Raw genomic sequence first — 22,660 nt, 5'->3', positions numbered from 1 at the left:
CCTAAAGTGAAAAAATGAGAGACAAATCACTTTTTCTGGTGTTACTCTTCAATTATTCCCGTAACCTCATGTCTGTATCCTCTCTATTTATTTTAATTGCTTTAATATTCCAATAACTGGCTAAACAAAAATTATTCCATGTACCTTATGAATTTAGCCAGAAAAATAACGTCAGGAAATTAGGTAGTAAATATTCTTATAAGCCTTTCTAATTAATGACTGTTTCAGTAAAATTGAGTAAGTAATAAGTTTAAAGAAACTTCAATTAAATAGCCTCTGGGAGTCACTGATGTTTTCATCAGGGAGAAGCAATGGACAGCTTTGTGAAGAAAGCACAGGGAAGAGTCCAAGGTCAGGGTTTCCCTTGACTAGTTATGTGATTATAGGAAGGATGGCTAACCTATTTGAGCCACAGGTTCCTCATTTTTAAAACTGATATGTTACAACTGTACTATCCATTCCATGGAATTTTGTGAGAATAAAATGACAAACAATGTGAAACTGACTCATAAATTGTAAAGCACTATGTAAATACAAATTGTTTCATTGTTATTATTGTTCCTGTGTTGATACATAATTAGTTCTCTAGCTAACAAAAATATAAATTAGAACAAAGTCAGTAATTCATATTTGTGTAATAAAATGATTTTCAATTATATGGCAATATAATATTAGAAAATGTGTTAAAGTATTGTATCTTCCACCTTTTAAAAGTCATTTCTTTTATAAGTTTTGAAATGATCTTATTATCTAAACATCTTAATTATTAAAGAAAACTACTAATAATCATATTTCCTAATATTCCACATTTAGTTCAATCATGAAGAAAGTGATAAATTATAACTTCACCAACCATCTAGGAATCTAATCCAAAGACAGCATTCTTGTTTTCTTTTCTTAAATAAAAATGGAGGTAGTAAATAAGTTACTAAGTCACGTAAGAACTCTACGTGACTTAGTAAATATATGTTTGCTTTTCTTTTATTCTTGCTTTAGATAGTGTTTTCTAAAATTATTGCTAGAGGTAATTATTATGAAGGCAGTATCCATACTGGTTTTTTTTTAATTTCACATATTATGTATATTTTAAAGAAAATTACTTGAAAATATATGGCATCTTCTTTGAAACTCAATTGGATGTACCTAATCAAATGTGAATTATCTTGTCAGTGTGCGTAATAAAACCCAATGGTCCCTACAGGACTGTAAGATAAATTTAAGGACTTATTTTCTGGGAAAAAGTCCAAACTCTGAGATAGTGATTATCAAAATTTATTATGTAAAAAATTATGTTTGTAACCTAATGCAATGACAATTCCTGAACTCATTTTTAGGACTCTGAAAATGCCATTCAGCAAGTTTGAGGTGAAGCCCAAAAATCACTTTGAGAAATACTCGTCTAGAAAGTGTATTCTGCCAGTCCATAATAATACAGGCAGAAAATTGATTAGGAAGTGATTTATTGTGTTTATGTTTTACAAAGCATTGTGAGCACAAGTGAAAAAAAGATAGCCTCTATAAAATATGAAATAGAAATAGTTTTGAAATATTTTTTCACCTTATCAATATGTCCTAACTTAAATGTCTATATTTAACATTGGGGGCTAGAAATTAATCTTTGAAATAGTACTAATTGTTCCTGTTTGAAATCTTAAAATTGTCTAAAAGTAACTTTTACATTATTTACTATGCTATAAGATTCCACTATTAAGATAGTGATTCTGAAGCCAGTATCACTTTTTTCATCATTAATAACAAATACTTTCTTTCCCATGTATTAGGGCTCACCGGGAGAACGTGGATCAGCAGGTACAGCTGGCCCAATTGGTTTGCCGGGGCGTCCAGGACCCCAGGGTCCTCCCGGTCCAGCTGGAGAGAAAGGTGCTCCTGTAAGTAATTTAATAGAGAAAATATATTATACTGCCACCCTGCACAAGCTATTACTTTTTATTCAAGGATATTAGCTCTTCGTACTCTACTGCATTCTCTTTGCATATGTGCCTGGCATAAAAACACTCCTCTTTTTATATTTATAATAGAGAAAATTTCAAATTCAATTAAATAAGATGACATTTTTCCATACTTTATGAAACCCTAATACCTTTGAGGGAGTTGGATATTATTAATGTAAAAGGCTTCTGATTTTGCTCCTTTAAAAAAATAAAATTGGAGTTTTGATTAAAACTATACCTTGCTGCTTTATAGTCAAAAAGTGTGCACTTTTCACTCCTCTTGTAATACAACTTCATTTCCACTATTCCCATAGTCTGTAAATGAGACCCATAGAAAGTGGCTGCCTTTCTCATGTAATCTGAGTGTTGATCTACAGTGAATGAGATGAGAAAGATCTGACCAATTATTTTGTCTTACATTTATTGGATTTTAAAATTTTATATTAAAATGATTATGGACTATTCCATTCATTTGGTTTATGTTCCTTTGTCAAGATTTTTTCCCTATTTTTGTTCCTGCTTTTGATTTAATCATATTAACTTTCTAAGAAAAAAAAGCATTCTCTCATCCTCCAAGATTAAAACACAAACTCATTCAATAAATGTAGATAAAAATTGCTGACCATAATACACAAAAATATGAATTTAATACTTTTGTATGCATATGTCTTAACATATGTAATCTAGTTTAAGCCTTTAAGTAATTTTCAAAATAGTTTTTTATCACTAGGACTTCAGTTTTAGCAAGTTGATTCAGATTTAGTAAATTGCTCTCATTGTATGCATTTTCTTTCATTACTGTTTGTGATAATATTCAAGTGTTTCAAAATTAAAATGATTGTTTTCTGTAATCTATTATCTTTCAAAAGCATTAAGAATATTAGAATAAGGCTATGCCACCTTGTGGATACAATTTTTGGGTGACAGAAAAAGCACTTTTAATTGATGAGAATTTTTTTAAAGCAATATATCTCCAGATTAGTAAATTTGTTGAAAATTTAGACATTATTTTCTGAGATATTTATAGTCAACTATGAAAAAATTATTCTTTGCCTCCCTCTTACAAGTCCTATTAATTTCCAGCCAACCTCAAAAACTAAATATTTGTTCATAAAACTTTTGTAGAATACTGTGTACTGGGAGGGGTTAGAAAAGATGTAGATTCAGGCCCTTTAATACAAATTCATTCAAAAATCCAGGACACCCATATCTTGGCACAGCACAATGAAGAAGACATACAGAGAAAAAGGGTAGACATTGTTTTTTGTACAAATGGAGAGTATACTATTTAGAGAAGTCAAGAATTCTGTAAAGATACACTATTGAATGCTAGGTTTTAAAGTGGTTAAATGCCATTACTTTATGAAGAAAAAGTAAAATATTGAAACAAAGACAAGCATATGTAAAAGTACCGAAAGTTATAATAAGAAATTAATTTGGTGAGACAGAGGAGAAATTATTGACAGAAGCCCTTGTAAGAGCTAAGATTTGGGCCTGAGTTTTATTAGCGATTGATGATGTTATGTCTATGAAGGGAAAAGGGAATGCTCTGCCCATCTGTTCTCTCTCAGTTATTCCCACCACTAATAAAAATTCCAAGATGTTCATTCTACTGGTCTTTTGTTCGACAATGTTATTGGAGCAGCTGGTGCTGGACACTGTATTAGGTAGTATTTTTGAAGAAAGTGTCTCTTTAGGGATAGTGTCATAAAATGGTTATAAAAGTTTGGGTGAAAGTACCCATAGACTTCCATGCAGAGGTTTAGTGAAAACTGATGGAAACATTGGCTAAGATGTTAAGTGCAGCCTTTTACTTCTTCTAAACCAAATATAAATTGTGGACCTTAACTCCTTTGAGCAACTTGTGTTATAAAAATGTTGCATAATTATCAGTAGGTTAAGTCTTGCATAAAGAAAGAGAAAGACAAGATGGGGCTCTGTGGACGGCAAGTACTTGGTCCGCTTACCACTAACCCACTTCCTTGGAAGGGAGAAAATGGGAACCAAGAGCTATGAATATCCACATGACTTACTTATGGCAATCACTCTGGCCTAATCTGTAACTCCAAATTAATCAATCAGATTAAAAACTCTATTGGGGAGGTTCTGGAAGTCATGCAAAGAGAAGAAAGCTAAAACCTCTTCTAACTGCATTGATAGAAATATTTTGATGGGAGAATGATTCTTGAAGAAAACCATTAACTGTATTAGGGAGGTACTGGAGTCAAAGATTACAGATAGGAAGCTATGTTGATAATGTATCTATTTGGGAGACAACTGTAGAAATAGAAGAAAAAGTGCTAGTTCCAAAACACAATGCAGGCAGTATATTAAGCATAAATGGATTAGGCAATAGTAGCTGGAGATACAAGAAAAAACTTATTTACAGTTTCAAGTATGTGTGTATATAATTGCAGAGAGAATGATTAGTGTCAGGATTGTAAATCTGGGACTTATTTAGAATAAGAGGGATGTTAGGGACCATATTATTGAATTCCCACGTGAAGCAATATTCAGGGAGGAGAATTGAGATTTGGACTTGCCTTTAGGGAGAATCATGATGGTAGGAGTTTTTAAAGGATCCACTAAGGAGAGAGAGAGTGAAAGAGTCCATGAGTGATAGAAAATATCTCTAGGGGTGCACCATCATATAGGCCAAGAGGGAAAAGAGTCTACTTGTTGAATGTTGTAAAAGATCAGGAATACTTAAAGCTGAGAAAAAACAAACAGAGAGCTAGATTTGGCCAGCTGGGCATTCTTGACTTTAGAGTAATTACAACAGGGGGTTCAAAAAGAAGGTGGAGGATAAAGGACTGGAAGGGGTGCATGGAGAACACTAAGAGTAAGCCATGGGACTAAAAGAAGAGGGGGGCAGTGGGTGGAAGTACTAGTAGGATTGAATGCATTGCCTCTTATTATTGTTACTATAATGCACAGATATTTATCTACTTAACAAATAATAAGAAAAGAATCAAGTGAAAAGTGAGGAAGTTAAGGGTGTCAGAGGAGACCAAGGCTGCCAGCTTTGAGCTAATCAAAACTGAATTGGGAGCTCATTTCTACCTTTTGTTTAGTTCATGATTTTGGCTAAGTTACTCAACATCTCAAAATCTCTGCTTCCTCATCTCTGAAAAGAAGATAACCACAACATTTTGTGAAGATTAGATGAAATTGTCGCTGGGAATCACTTTCGAGAATCACGATAATAATTGTTCAGTGTATAATTTATCATCATTGTCATCATCAGTGTGTGACCCAGAGCTGTCATTAAAAAGAATGAATTAATAACCAGAAAATAAATGCATAAATTGGCTTTTAATAAAGAGGGGTGGATTCTGTGAATTGTAATAAAAGTTGAGGATATGGGTATAGGCTAAATAGAAGATCACACCAAGGCAAACGTAGGACATGGGGATGAGCAGCTAATTCTATCAGTTTTTTAAGGTATGATTCAGCTGTTCATATTAATGAAGGAGTAGAAGTGATGAAATAGACTGCTGACAGAGAGAGAGATGGATGATGTTTCTGCTGGTCTTGTAGGTTGTAGGCAAGAGATACATAACAGAGGAAGAATTTGTCCTCTTGCAGAGTTGTAATTGAAGAATCTAAATGTAGAGTGATGTAGATCAGTTGAAAGATTTTTTTCTGACTCCACCCAGACCAGGATCAGGAGAAATAAATAGCAGGTGATTCCCGGCTGGAGATGATATGCACTATAATGAAAGCAGATAAGAATTATTCTGTCTTACTTATGGATACTCTTGTATAAAAGAATTGATTTTTGGAGTTCAGGCTTGCAAGGAAATCCAAATTAAGGAGAAATATCTAAATTAGCTGATGCGTTTAAAATAGTGAAGTACACTGTGAATAGCACAGCGCATTTTATGATTAAAGATAGACTTGAGATATTGTAATATTTGATGAAGGAAATAAAAAGTCTCCAAGGTGACATCAGAAGTATGTTTCTGCCCTCACACAGTTTATTGTCTGATGGGACAATTAATTAATAAGTGAAGAATCACTGAGTACATGTATAATTACAAACTCTGGTTAGTGAGATGAAGGAACTGCACTGCTGTACATCAGCTTATGACAGAAGGACCTGAGCTGAAAGTAGGGCCTTTCCTTGGATAGGACACCGACGGTGGAATATAAAAGATCTGGAGGAATTACCTAGTTGAAGGGTCCTCCCTGGAGCACTCCAGGCCAAAGGAACAACATGTGCTCAGGCCAAGTGACAGAAGGGGAATGGAGTCAGTCTTTACTGAAAGAAGGTCTCGGGGGGTTGGAATGCGGGAGGAAAGACCAGGGGAGGCTCGATGCTGCTGGGTAGGTAGTAGGAGCCAGATAATGGTAGAGCACGTTATCAACTCAGTTCTTGTCTTAGGAATGGCGAACAAGTGAATTGACTGAAGAAGGCTGGTAAGATGATCTGATTGCCCCTCTGGTTACAGCATGGGGAATACTGAGGAAGTAAGAGTAAATGTAAGAAAGGAAGATGTTATTTCAATAGTTCAGAGGAAGGCTATTAGTATTTTGGGGTAAGGTGTTAGTGGTGGAGATAAAGTGAAGTAAATATATTCAAGAGATAAAACTTGCGCATTGTATAGGGGTAGGAAGTGGTGAGGGAAGCGAGGGTGGGGAGCAGAATAATGCAGAGGTAGGAGCTAATGACTTGTGGATTCCAGCTTGTATAACAGGAGAAAAGATCGAACCACTGAGTGCAATCAGGAATAGATCTTGTGCAAAACTGATGAAATCTTGACTTTTAGGAAATAATTTACTTTAAACTCTGAAAGGATTTTTTTTTAGTGGAAAATAGAGTCTTCATTATCAAGGCACTATTTTTTTTAATTACACAATATAGGTAAATTTTAAAACAGGAAAATAATGCCATCGTCAGAACATAAACAGAAAAAGCTAATGGCCTTGTCATTTTGAATTGGTAAAAGCAGCAATGAATTAAAATATCAAAACCTAGGAAAATCCATGAAACATTTGTTAAAAACAGAAAAAGATTACACATAAAGCATATTGTAAAGTTAGGCCTATGAGGAAATGCATTTTATGATTTTTTTAGGCCTGATCACCGCTGCCCAGCTGTTTTAGTAGCACCACTGAGGAAGAGTAAGGGCCCAGGGAGTTTTCGCAACCATAAAGCATCTGATTTACCAATATATATAATATTTGATTAGAAAATCTGTGTTTGAAAGAAAAATTCTAAGTTGAGTCTTAATTGTTTTTGTAGGCCATAGCCTGAGATTAAATTGTTAAGGAGGACAGTATTCTTAGTCACAAAAGAAAGTAGAGATCTTTTGTGTCATCACTTAGTACTTTAAAATATTTTTTTCTTGAGAGCATTAAGAAATTTCCTTGTCAAATGTGGAAGCCAGAGTACGACTGTAACTGCACTTAAAAATTGTTACAAATGCAGGCCGCTTGGTTGCCTAATGGTTAAGTTCAGCATGCTCTGCTTTGGCAGCCTGGGGTCATTTTCCCCGGGTGTGGACCTAGACCACTCACTCGTCAGCCATGCTGTGGTGGTGACCCACATAAAAAACAGAGGACGATTGGCACAGATGTTAGCTCAGGGCAAATCTTCCTCAGGAAAACAAAAAATTGTAACAAATAGCTCATTTATGAGTTTCTTAAAGTAAAGTGACGATCTGCTGGATTTTCAATACAGGGAGAAAAAGGTCCCCAAGGCCCCGCAGGGAGAGATGGAGTACAAGGCCCTGTGGGTCTCCCAGGGCCTGCAGGGCCTGCCGGCTCCCCTGGAGAAGATGGAGACAAGGTTGGTGTTCTTTATTCATGTTTGTACATCCTGTGAAGAATTGATTTTTCCTCAAGAATACTAGATTTAGTCATATTTAAGATTAGATGTCCAGTCTAAAGATATCTTTTTCAAAGTTTCATACATCTTCCCTGTACTCAAAAACCTTGTTCTAGAGGTTGAGAATTAGTATCTAGTCCATGAAACAGTATGTGGGATGTAAACAAGAAAAGGGAATATAAGAACAATGGTAGTGAGAAAAAATAGCAGATGCCAAAATTGCTTATTTTTAAATATTCATGTTTCTGAAATAAATGTGAAGTTAATTTAATTAATTACTTGTATAGATTTAGCCCTCATGTCTTGGATATTACAGAGTAAGAGTTAAGAATAGCTCATGCATATTTGATAATCCTTCGCTATCCTTTACTAACATGTGAGTAAGGATTCTAAGCTCTTGATTCTGAATGTACAGCTGTGTTAAGTGTTTGAATTTAATATATTCTCTCATATTATTCTGAAATACTATAACAAAATTTGTGAACTGATACTCTGACAATGTGCAACATTCTAGCATTTGGAAAACTAGAGAAAAAAATAAACTACTTTTTGATTAATATGTAATCATATTTTTGTATAAATCAATGTACTTCTGTTATCAGGTAATATTTCAGACAAAACTGATTTTTGAATGAAAAATCCGATTGTAATATTTCTCAAAGTCCAGTTGACTTTTGTTTGTCTATGTTTTAGTCAATACTAGAAAGTGAGAAGCAGAGGGAACCCAGGCTTTTACAGTTTGAACAGTGACGTTAAACGCTAGCACCTAATTACATTAAAGTAAACTTTAGTGAGATGACAGTGATGACAATGCAATGGCGAGTATGACACATCAGAGATAAACTTTAACTCATATCTTTCAAATACAGGGTGAAATTGGTGAACCGGGACAAAAAGGCAGCAAAGGTGACAAAGGAGAAAATGTGAGTTTCCTCCTTTTTGTTGAGGGGGCATTATAAATTGAATTCCTTTTGCTGTTAGCCGTGGATATTTTTCCATAGTACTACTTACCTATCCAAAGATTATAATATCAGTATTGTATTGCTTCTGTGGTAACTATTCAGTTTGGGATTCAGTCAATTCTAATAAAACCTTTTTCAAAGTTATGTGTTAAGATACACAATAATTCCAACCCTAGAAGCCTCAGAATGAGACTAAGGCACTGGCAATTTCACTCTCCGTCGATTTTGCATCATTAGTTCAAATTTCCACATGGTTTAAAGACAAGTTATGTCTCAATGGTGTTTTTAAAAGAATTTTGATCTAGTGGAAACCTGAAAAGATCTCACTTTCAGAACCTCTGCTTTAAGCTCTCTTCCCAACAGTTGGCAGTTATGATAAAGAACAATACAATCCAATGACTCTTTTTTCTTTAGTGCTTGGATCTTTTATAGTGTCTGATCAGTAGACAGCTAAGAAAAAATATTTATGCATGTAAGGCTCATAAACCTGTTGAAATCTATTGCTCAAAATAAAGAGTTCTGTTATACTTAATATATAACACTGAGTTTGCATGTGTTTACATATGAAAAAAACTCTAAATTTTCTTATAGCACCACATTCTGTCTGTATAGGATCCCCTGCATTCTAGTAATCATTTAGAAGATGGCATATAGGTGAATTTTTCATGTGCTATTTCCGTCTCATACATATCTCATTAAAAGAATCTGAAAGAAAAAAAAATTGAAAATTTTTCAATGTGAAACTTCAAGATGATTTATATTAGCATAAAAATCCATTTTTAAATATCCGCAACATTACAGATGAGAGTGCTTTTGATAACTGCCAATTTGAAATTGACCGCAAATATGCAAGTCTTGAGTCTCAAGGAGTAAACTAAATAATGGTTGGCTGCACTAAATGCAAAAGGCTTCTTTTTTTTCCGTAGAAGTGTAGAGATGCTTAATAGACTTTGATCAACCAAATGTTCTGCACTACATAACTGAGGCTCTTCTGGCTTCAGTTTCAAAATTGCTGATTTTTATCTCACTGCAGGGTCCTCCTGGTCCCCCAGGTCTTCAAGGTCCAGTTGGTGCCCCTGGAATTGCTGTAAGTATTCCTCTTTGTTCAGCAAATGTAAATCCTGACAGTGCCCTGATTAAATTTATGAACTGCCCCGTAACCTGTGGATTTCATGTGGTGATGGTTGTTTGCATGCTTAACATTGAGTCCAATTTGAATTATCTAATATAGCTAACCAAGCTGATCTTTATAAACAAAAAACATGACTTTATTTGAAAATAGATAATAACCAGTTGAGAAGTACTTAATTTATAGTAAATTCTGAACATCATTTTTCTGCTTATTAGGCAGCTTTGACTTTATTTAGTATACATGAGAAAATCAAAATCAGTCATACTCCAGAAACAAAGAATGTAAGCAAGGCAAACAATGGAATATTTGCAGCAGATAATGGAAATTTAATCTACACTTTACTTGGTTACTTTCAAATAGACCAGCTTTGATTAAGTTAGAAATGGCTGTATTTTTATGATGACTAGTATCAGAATCATGATTTTTCCATTTTGTGGTCATTTTCATTGCTCTTCTCTAGGGAGGTGATGGTGAGCCAGGTCCCCGAGGTCAACAGGGGATGTTTGGACAGAAAGGTGATGAGGGTGCAAGAGGTTTCCCAGGACCGCCCGGTCCCATAGGTCTTCAGGTAAGATGCTCTCTGCATTGCGTACTCTGTCATTTCCGCTGACTTCTCACATCAAGTTTTCTGGTGGATGTAAAAAAGGGCAACTTTCTCTTTTTCTATGTAGGAACTTGGGTACAATATTTAACTATAATGATTGTTTTACTTGAATGTATTTCTGAATTTCAACTTCTTTTTATCAATTATTATTAATTTTCTGAAGCTCTTTCAGCCCAGGTTCCTTTTTCTGAAGTTTATTTAGCCACACCTTAGATATTGCATCTCCTTTCTTCATTCTCATTTTGTTTAGAAAATGAACTACAACCTTATTTAAGTCTGATAGTTAAAAGTAAAATGTTAGAAGGTTTCTTTCACGAGTCTCACAGCAGGAAAATTATTACTTCAGAGAGCTAACACAAATTAAAGGCATTTTGAGAAATAGCAAACAGCAATTTGCAACTACCAACAACAAATGTTGAATAATCATAGGTAAAATAACAAATTGATGGTGAACTGATCATTTAAAATAGCTTGTTATTTAAAATTATAATTTGTATTTTTATGAAGCATATTCAAGAGAAGAAATATTAAATTGTAAAATATTGTAGGCTAAGAGATTTTCACTCCAATATGTCTTATGAACTGGTCTCTTGGGCCAAATGTTGCATAGTACACATCTCCTATTCTGAGTTGTTTTTCCACCTTTCTATGTGATGTTCACCACTTCCTACAAACTCTGGAAACATCTGGGTTTCTGCTTCACATGCTTATTCTATAACTACCTACTGATCCTCTAAAAGATTATAAAATTTTGTTTTACATATTGGTACCATATGGATAGTAGTCATGCCACATTAACAAGTTTAGAAATGGTTAAATTAAATCATCTCGTTCACTACTTAAAAATTTGTGAAGTTGTAAAACATAAATAGAAATTGAATTTACATAAATTTAACTTTTATCTTTATATCATAAGTAACTCACAGAATATTGTTTTTTTAATATTAAATAGCTTATTATGTACATAATTATACAAATTACACTGCAAACAATATAATTAGTTATATTATCGTAACTATTATTGTTATAACACTCAATGGATGTCTACCAGTGAACATATTATAATTTTTTGCTGTTATTTTAATGCCAAAATAATTCTTTTTAAACTTGGAAAATGCATAAACTTCACTTCATATTTGTGTTTAACTCTTTTATACTCATTAGACAATAATAAATAAACAGTCATGAGTACTCCATATCAATATGTATGAGAAGCACACATATTGAAAACAGCAACAAGGCATTAAAAATTAGATTGCCAATGGATACAATATCATTCATTTTCTGCTTTTTCATTTAACTGATTACTCTGAATTCTATACAGTGGTAATTTAGGAATTTAGTTCTCATGATTGAAGATGATGCCTTGTAGCTTATATTTATAAAATATTAAATAAAAAATTATCTTCATTTCCACAGCATAGGAAATGTGCTCTTTGATGAGGGAGACTCAAGAAATCAGCTCACTAAAACTTGATTATACTTCCCCACAGCTACCTCGTTACACTGGGATGCTAAAAAGATGCTAATGTAATTAACATGTTCACAATTGCATCTACATCCTTTAATTGAATCTTCATAGCAGAATAGATATTAGCAATTATAATAGACATAAATAATAATAATCTAATATTCTGGTTAAGTGACTTCATTTTGCAATTTGACGTTTACTATTTGTCTGCGTATGAAGGAGAGGTATGAAATGAGAGTCCTTGGCCTAAATTATTTTTTCATTCCATCACTTAAGTGGCAAATGATTTTAAATTGACAGACCTTAAAACAGAATCTCCCCAGGCATAAATTACTCCCTAGGAGAAAGTTAGGACATATGAAAACTGATTAACTCTGGAGTGCCATTTAGCTCGTTTGGTTCCCTGCAACAAGAGAAGTTGACTCATTATGTCTCTATTAATTTTAATATTAAGAACATTCTGTCTTAATCAACTCAAACTATAATCAAACTTCATCAAAAAGAAATGAATATGTCATTTTTCTATTGGGAGGTTCCTATAGAACTAGTATGAGGAATAATTGCATGCATAAAGAAAAGATGGCAAGGCAAAGCTAGGCGTGTGATAGAAATAAAAGAGAACTATGAACTAATATTTATATGTCGTTCAGTTTGGGGATCCCAAGTCAGATGCACTCTATGCTAAAAGGAGATGGAAACCTGGATGAAAGATAAGGAATGTGGTTGTTAATGTATATGGTGTTTATAAGAAATTAATTATGTTTAACTTGCAAGAAAATGGACTTAAAATGAAATATTTATTTCATCTATGTTAAAATCTACTTGCATGTTTAAGAATTTAAGTTCGTGTGCTCTGTCAATGAATTAGAATCTCTGAGGCTGTGGATCTTGGAATCTAAAATTTCAGCAATCTCACCCAGGCAATTTTTAAGCAGACTAAAATCTGAAACACTACCTGGCTACTTCCTCCCAGGAACTTCTCTAGTAATTCTAGAAGCTATTATCAGATGGCGGTACCTGTTTGGGAAGACCGTATAGCAGGCTGTTTTCCTAGATATCTAACTGACGTTTGAGGGAAAAAAATGAAATTCTGGTATACGTTGATCATCATAAATCAGTAATTAAGATTTCCTCATAAAAGTGAGTTTATGCCACATTAAAAAAAAGTTTACAAACGTCCTCAGTAAAGCAACCTCTCTCCAAACTGAGAGTAATGTGAAATTAGTAGGTCATAAAAACAATTTAGTGGGTTATTACCAGCATTAAAAAAGTGAAATAAAACATGATAAGTTAAAATAGAATAAAAATATCAAAGATCATCATCTACACATTAAGTATAAGTATTACTTTTTGAAACTCATGTTTTAGCTATTTTGCATGTGCACGTTTAAGGGGTAATAAGTAAAATATATTTATTACTGTGGGTCATGGTCAAATAATTTGCAGCCACTGCAGTGTAATGCCAAGTCAATAATTTTGCTAAAATATCAGCGGAAATTTGGAGCTTTTGTATTGTGTATCTTTTATTTCTTAAGTAAATTACATCTGAAGTAATATTGTACAAACATTAAAAATAAAATATGTATAGAGTATGTAAGATGTAGTATATAAATAATGATAACACCAAAAACATTACAAATTAAAAGAATCTATAATCCTACCATATTAAAAACTATTACCACTTTTACTATTTCTGTCCAATAATCATACCTATTTTAAATACATATTTTATGGTTAAATTTATGTTATACGTATTCATTTATATTTGTATTTTATCATATATGCTATTCATATTTAGAGAATTAGTATCATATTAGTAGTCCTATAATATTCCGTTAGTTTATATAACCAAATTTGTTTAGCTATGCTTTTTCTATGATTAAACGTTTGGAATAATTGAGAATTTTAACTATCATAGCAAGTGTTACAAAAAACATATTTTTGCATGTAGCTTTTCCTGTTGATCTATTTTCTTAGAATTCATTCATTCATCATTAATTCAACATTTTATCGAAATGCTAGTTTTTGTCTGACCCTCTGCTAGTTGCTAGAGAGAAAAAATTGGCACCCAAAAGACCACTGCTCCAAAGTAGGTCATGATATATTAAGCACGTCAACAAGTGGCGTAATTGTGTTTTTAAGTATACAATTCAAGTACGTACAAAGTACTATTGTGATATAGAAGAGGAAATATAAACAGTTCTGCATGGGAGAGCTAGTTAAGAAGAGCAAGAGAAAGTAAAGCAATTTTCCCATAAAGATGTAGCCAGGTGAAATGCGAATGCAGCCTACCCTGTGAGCTTATTCTGTAACACAGAACCTCTCCCAAAGCAATTGGATATAAAGGAAATGGATTTGAGAGAATAAAGGAAGTATAACATATCAAGTTTCATGGCCTTGAGAATTTTTAAGATTCAGAAGATTAATAGGAATTATTATTAGAATTCATAAGTCAAATTACTATAGGTCAAAAATTCAGAAGATATTTATAACCCTGGAAATGTATTGGAATATTTATTTTCGAAAGAGTTTTGTCAAACTGGTAGCTAAGTATAAAAACCTCACCTGGATAGGGTATTCTAAAATAATTTGGGCCAAAGTTTCTCAGAAAATCTTTACAGTGGCAGTCCTATATACTACTCATAAAAGATGGAGAAAATTATTAAGTTTTCTTAAATTCCTAGACAAAATTTTGTATTTAGTTCTTGTAGCTAAAATCAAACAGTTAGAATATTATGCAAAGTATACATTTCATTTGTAAATGTAGATACAAGGTTTAATCATATGTAGTCAATACTTACATCATAAGTATTTTGACAAATTACAGTTTCTGAATCTTAATTTCCATTTCTTATTTAACTTTATATTTAATTTTTGGTTTTATATTAGAAATTGGCCAAGAGTTTCTTTTTAAATGTGCAAGTGACTTTTATTGTCTTTCTATTATATTTTTGTAGGGTCTGCCAGGCCCACCTGGTGAAAAAGGTGAAAATGGAGATGTTGGTCCCATGGTAAGTTTTTATTTTTTAGTATTTGATGGATATTATGGATTTCCACATTACAAATATCCTTCTTAAGGTTTATTAATATGAACAAAGTAGGCCTAAAGGTTATGTCTGTTCAGATTGATTCCACCCCTTTTTCCCACCCAACCTTCATCTGCGACCATCACCGTCTCTCTCCTCATCTTGAATATATCTTTTCTCATTGTCACTTGGAAGTAATGTTATACATACATGGCATTCATTGGTTTATATATTATTATATATTTTTCATTTATATGTGTATATATTATTGAGGTGGATAGAATCAAGTGCTACACTTTAGTTTTTTCTTAAACTTTGATGGGAAGTAGATAAAGAATAGATAATAGTCATCCAAGAGTTGGATAATTAGCAAATGTTAACACAGTATTAAAAATTAACTGTACTTTGAAACAAATTCTTAATTTAATAAGGAATTCTGTCTTGATTAGAATGCTAAGACATAATTATTTTCACTTATTGATTCTGGCTTTCTGCTCTAAGTCTGTTAGCTCAACTGAAAATTTGAAATACGTATATTTGTTTATTAAGCCCTACCCTGAATAAGGAAGCAATTAATCAAAGTAATTGAAACCTATAATGAAATGTAACAAGTACATTGCCTAATTGCTCCTTCCTCTCAAAACATTGCCTTCAATTTTCGCTTCCTTCAGAATACATATTTTGATATTTTTACACTTGCATTTTACTTTCTTCAGATAAGAAATAATTCTTATTATTAAAATAAACTTAAAAACAGGGAATGCATGATAAACATTGCTGATTCAAATAGCTGATTAATACTCCAAGTAGCGTCAGATATATAGACTCCTTTCTAGATGTGATTGCTGTGGTTTCTTGAATCGTTAATACATTCTCCCTGACCTATGGTAATAGCTAATAGTAGAGAACCTGTTCAACCATGACATTAGAATAAACTGTGACCTTTAAAAAAATATGAATATCCTGGTATTCACTACAGACTGATTTAATCACAACCTTGAAGTAAGGGGTTCTGGCCATCAGTATTTGTAAAAAGTGCCGAGGGTAATTTTAATGCACAACTGGGAGAGAGAACCTTTCTGTTAGGAATTCAACTGGTTAATCTTACTTCAATTCTAGCATGTAGAGCATGAGAGCAGACGCAAAAAATCAAAAATATACAACTAAAAACCAAAAGTACTTTCATAGAATTAATGAATTCTAAATGCACTCAAGCATCATGTCTTGTTCCAACTTTATATTGCCTTTGTACTCTAGCATTCTAGCATATTCTAGCATAAAATATTTCTAGTTGTATTATGAATTAATTGTACCAGATAGTAGCAATAGTCTTTTCTAATTTTTGATCAAATTTTTTTTCCTATAGTCCTAATTTCCCCAAAGCTATATGTAAGGAATCATTTGCTAACGTGATGTCGTATCCATCAAGAATGACTTAACCCTGATATGCTTCAGTGACTATGACTTTACAGGCTGAAACTTCTTTTACTTAATCACAAAATGAAAATATTAGAAATGCATTTGAATTTGGCTTTCATAAACCTTAATATTCATCTCTTACAGGGTCCACCTGGTCCTCCAGGCCCAAGAGGCCCTCAAGGCCCCAATGGAGCTGATGTAAGAATTGTGAAATATGAATTAATTATCTGAAGGTCTATAGGTGTTGGTAGTATTTAATGGCAGATGAGGTCTAAGATACAATGGAGATAATTACATTATTGTTTAATGTTAGGAGTGGACAAGAGCTCAAGGATTATTTACTCCATTTTATTTTGCAGGAAAAGAAACAGGCTTTATAGAGAACTAGTCACCACAAATATGAAATAGTTACTAAGTTCGCATTCAGTGTATTTTATTAGTGAATGAGGAATAGTATTTGTATTATAATGAACCACATCATTCTGTTCAACATTCTAACACTACGCCTTGCATATAATAACTGTTCAATATTCCTGAATTGTTTTAAATTTAACCTTTGTCTCTGACAATGGAGTGAGGAGATGGTTTGTAATTGGCTTTGATTGTACTAGCCTATGTCTGTACTTCAAATATCCTTTAAGCATGCATTTGTCATCAGTGGCTTTTATCTAAAAGCTTCCTTTTTCTATTTCACTCTATAAAATATGTAAGAGTAATATGTGCATGATGATATGTGTACTTCTTACCTTGTAAAATGTTTCTTCTTAATTACATAAAGACTATCTCCTTGAAGCTTAAAAATTGACTACGTTCCAATATTATAGAATTTTGAAATATAGTGCCATATTTTTCTTACTGTTACCATTAGCAAATTTATAGGCTTTGATGTTGTCTCTCCCTCTGACTTCACCTCTTCACAATGAAAAAGTCATTTATTCTTGTCTTCCTTGCTCTTCTGCTACTCCCCTTTTAATTCTGGCAGGCCAGACAGGGTAAAAGAGACTAGGAGCAGATCAACTAAAAGAGCTTTTAGGTTTTCATTCCCCTTAAGTAATTTAAAGGCTAAACGGTGGTTTATAATGTTTTTTGCATGGATTATGCAGTTCCTAACCAGAGTCGTATTTTGATCCGCCATAAATACCTAAAAATTGTCCTCGAAAACCAACATATTCAATGGTCAGAGAGATTGAAATTATATTCTGAGTATCAACTGGCTTGACTAGAGCTGGAAAGTCTCCTGCTTTATATTAAAAATTCTGGTGAATTTGAACATCAGTGAAATATAATTAAATTATTTACTGTCCAGTAAATTTGTCAACTTGATAAAGGGCATCATTTTGTCCCGTCCTTCAAATGATTTGAAATATTCTTGCATATATTTATCTTTCTTTGAGAACAGCTAGATATATATTTATGAATTTATTATTTCATTACAAGAATAAGGACAACTGTATTTTTTTCTACACTGTAGGGACCACAAGGACCCCCAGGATCCATTGGTTCAGTTGGTGGTGTTGGAGAAAAGGTAAGGAATGTAGTGAAATACAGTTTCAAACAGAAGGAATTGAGAACTCTGATGATACTGGCTAATATTTTAAGTGCATATAATATTACTATCTTTCTAAATATTTTGCACATAGTTATATGAATCACAGCTCATTTGTTCTAGAAGTTAAATAATCAAAGGTAAAACAATTTTGAGATATCATGTTTTTGATTGCCAGGTATTGTACCAAGCAGTGTACAAAAATGAATTGTTCCTTTAATCAAAACAGCCACTCTGTCATGATGGTATTATTATTATTGCCCACATTTTTAAGCTGAGAAAGCTGAAGCTTGGAGAATTTCAGTAATTTTACCAAGGTTTTGTTATTAGAAAGAGATGAAGTCAGGATCCACCCTACCCTTGTATGCCTCATTAGACTAAGTGTTTCTGGTAACTGGTTACTGAAAACAAAAGAAATTGGTTGATGTAACTGGCTTAAAAGGGAAAAAGGAATCCTTCAAATTACAAGAGAATTAATCATTCATTTTGTCATACTGGGAGTTACATTTTAATTACTACTACTATGACCTGTATTTGTCACTTTTCAAAACAGTTGGCAAGTGCCATAACATCTGGGCTCTGAGTAACTTCCTTTTCTCATGATCGTGATTTCATTTAAACTATCTGCTTTTCCATTTTTTGAAAATGTCAGAATGGCTCTCTCATTTCTTCTTTATGCATTCTTGCTCATTTGTTAATACAATTTTCAAGAAAATTGACATTGATATATGCTTTATTTAAAAGATAAATTATTTATCAGTTTTGAGGGATGAAAATTAAATTTTGTACCATAAAATATTATACAGTGATAAAAATGTGGAAATTTCCTGAATTTGCTAGTTATTAATTAAATGACTTCAGGAGTGTAGACTTATCCTAATTGTAACAATGATTCTGTTCTTTGATCTCAGAAATTTTTGAACATCCTGTCTTGTACTTAAATTCATTTATTTTAATTAAAGGATCTACCTTCAGAAAAATAAACATAATAGGATTAGAATATAGTATTTTGATGTTTATTTCTACTCAACACCCGCATTCTAGTGTTTTGGTTATAATGAATCCTATATGACTAAATATTTTTTTAATTACTAAATTAGAAACATTTTAAAGTTATCTAATTTTTATTGCATAAACAGTCTAGGTTTCTGATTAAGTGTCTTTTTGTGTATAGTCTTAAATTTAAAGTTTTGTGTTGAAAAGGTGCAGGTGAGTTGGGGATGGAATTGAAAGAACATTTTTCCTTGAGTCCAGTTGTCATAGGAAGAATAGCAGAAGAGACAACTGGTCTCCGGATGGTATCACTGTATTAGACAGATGAAAATAGCCTTATACATTTCCTGTCTTCTTTGCATCATCTCCTTTTGGTTCTAACGCTGACTAGATAGTCGTGAGAACTATCTAGTCTAAAGTCCAGATAAACTATATAGACTAGTCTCTAGTTTTAGTTTTGCCGACATAGCAAATTCTAAGACCGTTTAATTGCCTTTTCAGCTGATCTTACTTGTTTCCTAAAGCGTTTGGGTGCAATGGGAACAGATTTAAGTATTTCAATTGCTTCTTTTATGCTTTTCTCTTCTGTGGTACTCTTGAAGATAAACATGGATGCCAACTGTTTGGAGTTTTGGGGAACTCCCTTGCCATACTGTTTCCGTTTGTTTAAAGCCTATCTGGTAATACCTTGCCAACCTTGAGTCTTAAGAGAATGAGTCAGTCAATCAGGATGATGATTCAGCTTCTTAGAATTAAAATGTACCTGATTCTAAATTTGTTGCACTAAAAAATAGAGTTTTCACTTTTCTCTATCAAAATATTTTGTGTGTGATGGATAACAGGATAAAAAGAAAATTCTAATTTTTTTTTCCTTCAGAATCTGGGGCAATATAATTTGCTGTAGATTACAGATTTCTAACATCAGCTTTGATTCTGGCTGAATGCTTCCTCATTTCTACTTTGGAAAATTTATTCCCAGTCATTAATTCAATGAAAAACAAAAAGAAAAGAAAGGCTGATATCCTTTAGTCATGCTTAAAAATGTTTAACCTGTTTTCCAGAGATGAACTTTTTGCACTTCACTGATTTCCTCAAAACAAAGAAATATATCAGGACATTACCTTAAGATTTAATGCATATTTTATTACTTCAGTCATATAGACTGATTTGCTGTTCCTTCTGAAGGGAGCTTGAACCTGAACAAGTGTGTTATAGAATGCAGTAAAATGGTTACATGATAAGTAATAAATTTTTAATCTAGCACTTCCTTCACATGCCAGCGTTCTTCATAGAATTTATATTATTGTATATCATTTATTATTCTTTAGAATTAATGTGCTGTAGCCTTGTTGAGACTAAAAATATGGATTTAATCCATATAATGTAGTTTTGTTGCAATATTTTATTTTTTTACTTGTAATTTTGTCCCATCCCCTTTCAAAAGACTTGAAATGAGATATTTTTAGATAATATTAATTTCATCTTAATTAATTACTATTTATCTTCCGCCCACTGGGCCCTAATATACAAAACGATAATTTTCATATGTATTTTGAACAAATGAATATTAATACATTGTTCTCAAGTAGAAGAGACTTTGTAGTAAAACCTCATCTTTAAATGTTGACAGTTATTTAAACCCATCTGTTATCATTTCCCTCATTAAAAAAAATGGAAATAGTCTTTTCAGAATCAACTTAAGTTTAACTTTGTAGTGGAAAAAGGTTAAAGGGGAGCAACAAAATATGCAAAGAGTGACTAAAAAAAAGTAATTATTTCTCCTCTAGTTCTAACTTCTGTGATCTCACCATGGGTTAATGTGGTGCATTAGAAACCATTTTGTACGTGGTGAATAGGTTTCCTGTATTTGATTTCTTCCCCAATTATACCTTTATTGAGGTATAATTGACAAATGAAAATTGTATATATTTAAGGTGTGCAACTTTATGTTTTGATATATGTATACCTTGTGAAATAATTCCCACACTCAAGCTATTTAACACATTCATTATCTCACATACTTTATTTTATGTGTGTGGTAAAAACACTTCAGATCTACCCTCTTAGCGAATTTCAAGCATACAAGACAGTATTTTTAACTATAGTCACATTACTGCACATTAGATCTCCAGAACTTATTTGTCTTGTGTGTCTGAAATTTTGTACCCTTTGACCAACATTCCCCCATGTCCCACATTCTCCAGCCCCTGGCGACTACCATTCTACTCTGCTTGTATGAGTTTGGCTGTTTTGAATTCCACACATAAATGCCATCAGAGAGTATACTGTATATATTCCATATATAAAGCATTTAATATGGACATTTTACAGTTGATTTGAATGGCAAACTGCTTATAGTTTATTTGAAAGATATGAATAATGGTTCATAAAAATGTCACATTTGTCATTCCATAATACAGAGATAGCTGAATGATTCATTGCATTGTAAATAATGTAAATGCACTATTTTAGTTGTAAAGTTTATCTAAGATAAATGGAAATATTTGCTAGAGAGAAACTAATTTATACAGAATAATACTACTAATAAGTTCCTAGAAAGTACTTGATATCTTCCATCATTATACAGATAATTCAAGAAGTTAAAATATGTGCATGTTCTCAAAGAGTAAGAAATTATGTAAACAAAATAGTCTCTCCCCTGGAATTATGTTCGTATTTAGTGTAACACATTATAAACCAATTGATGAGCGATGAGTTTGTGCCAGGAATATTGGAAATAACAGAGTTAAAAATTAAAAGAAATTCAGGCGTCACATTTTTTAAAAAATTTCGAACATTTTCCACTTCAGAATTTCTAGTACCACTGATTTTCTTTAGAAACATGGTACTCGAATGTCCTATAGTACTTCCCTTGCATGATTACCTGGATAAAATATTATGTTTGTATGCATTTCTGAGTGTGAAGAGCTGGTAACAGACTTTCATAACTAAAACCTACTAGTCTAGGAGGTTTATTGATTAGTCTGCTGAGATAAAAAATAGCCATCCATATCTATACAAGAAGACCATAAAGGCTACCAAATGTATAATATGTACATCCTCAAAAGGAGAAGTTTTAATTAACATCTAAGTACCTTTATGTATCGTTTTCTATGTTCTTTAGACGTCTACTAAATATATTTTATAGGATTATCATTAATACTACGAAATTGTTTGCTTATTTGTTATAGTAAAGGTAAAGTGAATTCATGTTTTAGTAAAAAAACTAATCTGATTTGAATTAGTTTTGATTAGTCTGATTTGAATGAGATTTGATTAGTTTGATTCAAATCAAATTAATTGTTTTGAATTATTTAATCAATAAACTTAATTATAATATGAATATTGATGATACACAATTTGTTAGGAAACATGCAGACGTCTGTTTTCCTTGGTGGTTTGATGGGAACTGAGTTAATGCTCTGGCTATTGATTAACTGATGACAGTTGTAGCATCCAAACTATCCAGTTCTGTTTCCTCACCTGAGAATAAAAGTGTTGAGGTCAATAAAAGGAAGTCCCCCCCCCCATTAAAGTTTTCCCCCGCCTTTTAAACAGTATGGTGATTTCAGCGCTGATCTAAAATGTCATGGTCATCACTGAAGGCAGTTTTACAAATGTCAGCATTACTTCTGTGTTCTGATGCTCATTTGATCTCTTCTTAACAGGGTGAGCCTGGAGAAGCAGGGAACCCAGGGCCTCCTGGGGAAGCAGGCACAGGC

At 32.7% G+C, this 22,660-nt stretch overlaps 1 protein-coding gene across 1 annotated transcript in view; it reads left to right on the top strand.

Moving 5' to 3' along the window:
* COL11A1 (collagen type XI alpha 1 chain) overlaps positions 1–22,660 on the top strand; it is a 195,556-nt gene that overhangs the window by 138,056 nt on the left and 34,840 nt on the right. The window contains exons 42-50 of the mRNA XM_046645774.1: positions 1,782–1,889; positions 7,639–7,746; positions 8,655–8,708; positions 9,781–9,834; positions 10,340–10,447; positions 14,912–14,965; positions 16,544–16,597; positions 17,871–17,924; positions 22,607–22,660. Of these exons, the coding sequence (XP_046501730.1) occupies positions 1,782–1,889; positions 7,639–7,746; positions 8,655–8,708; positions 9,781–9,834; positions 10,340–10,447; positions 14,912–14,965; positions 16,544–16,597; positions 17,871–17,924; positions 22,607–22,660 (648 nt within the window). The remainder of the gene's footprint in view (positions 1–1,781; positions 1,890–7,638; positions 7,747–8,654; positions 8,709–9,780; positions 9,835–10,339; positions 10,448–14,911; positions 14,966–16,543; positions 16,598–17,870; positions 17,925–22,606) is intronic.

Source organism: Equus quagga, chromosome 18, assembly GCF_021613505.1.
Source record: "Equus quagga isolate Etosha38 chromosome 18, UCLA_HA_Equagga_1.0, whole genome shotgun sequence".
Classification (NCBI taxonomy): Eukaryota; Metazoa; Chordata; class Mammalia; order Perissodactyla; family Equidae; genus Equus; species Equus quagga.
This window is presented reverse-complemented; position numbering and strand designations above follow the sequence as displayed.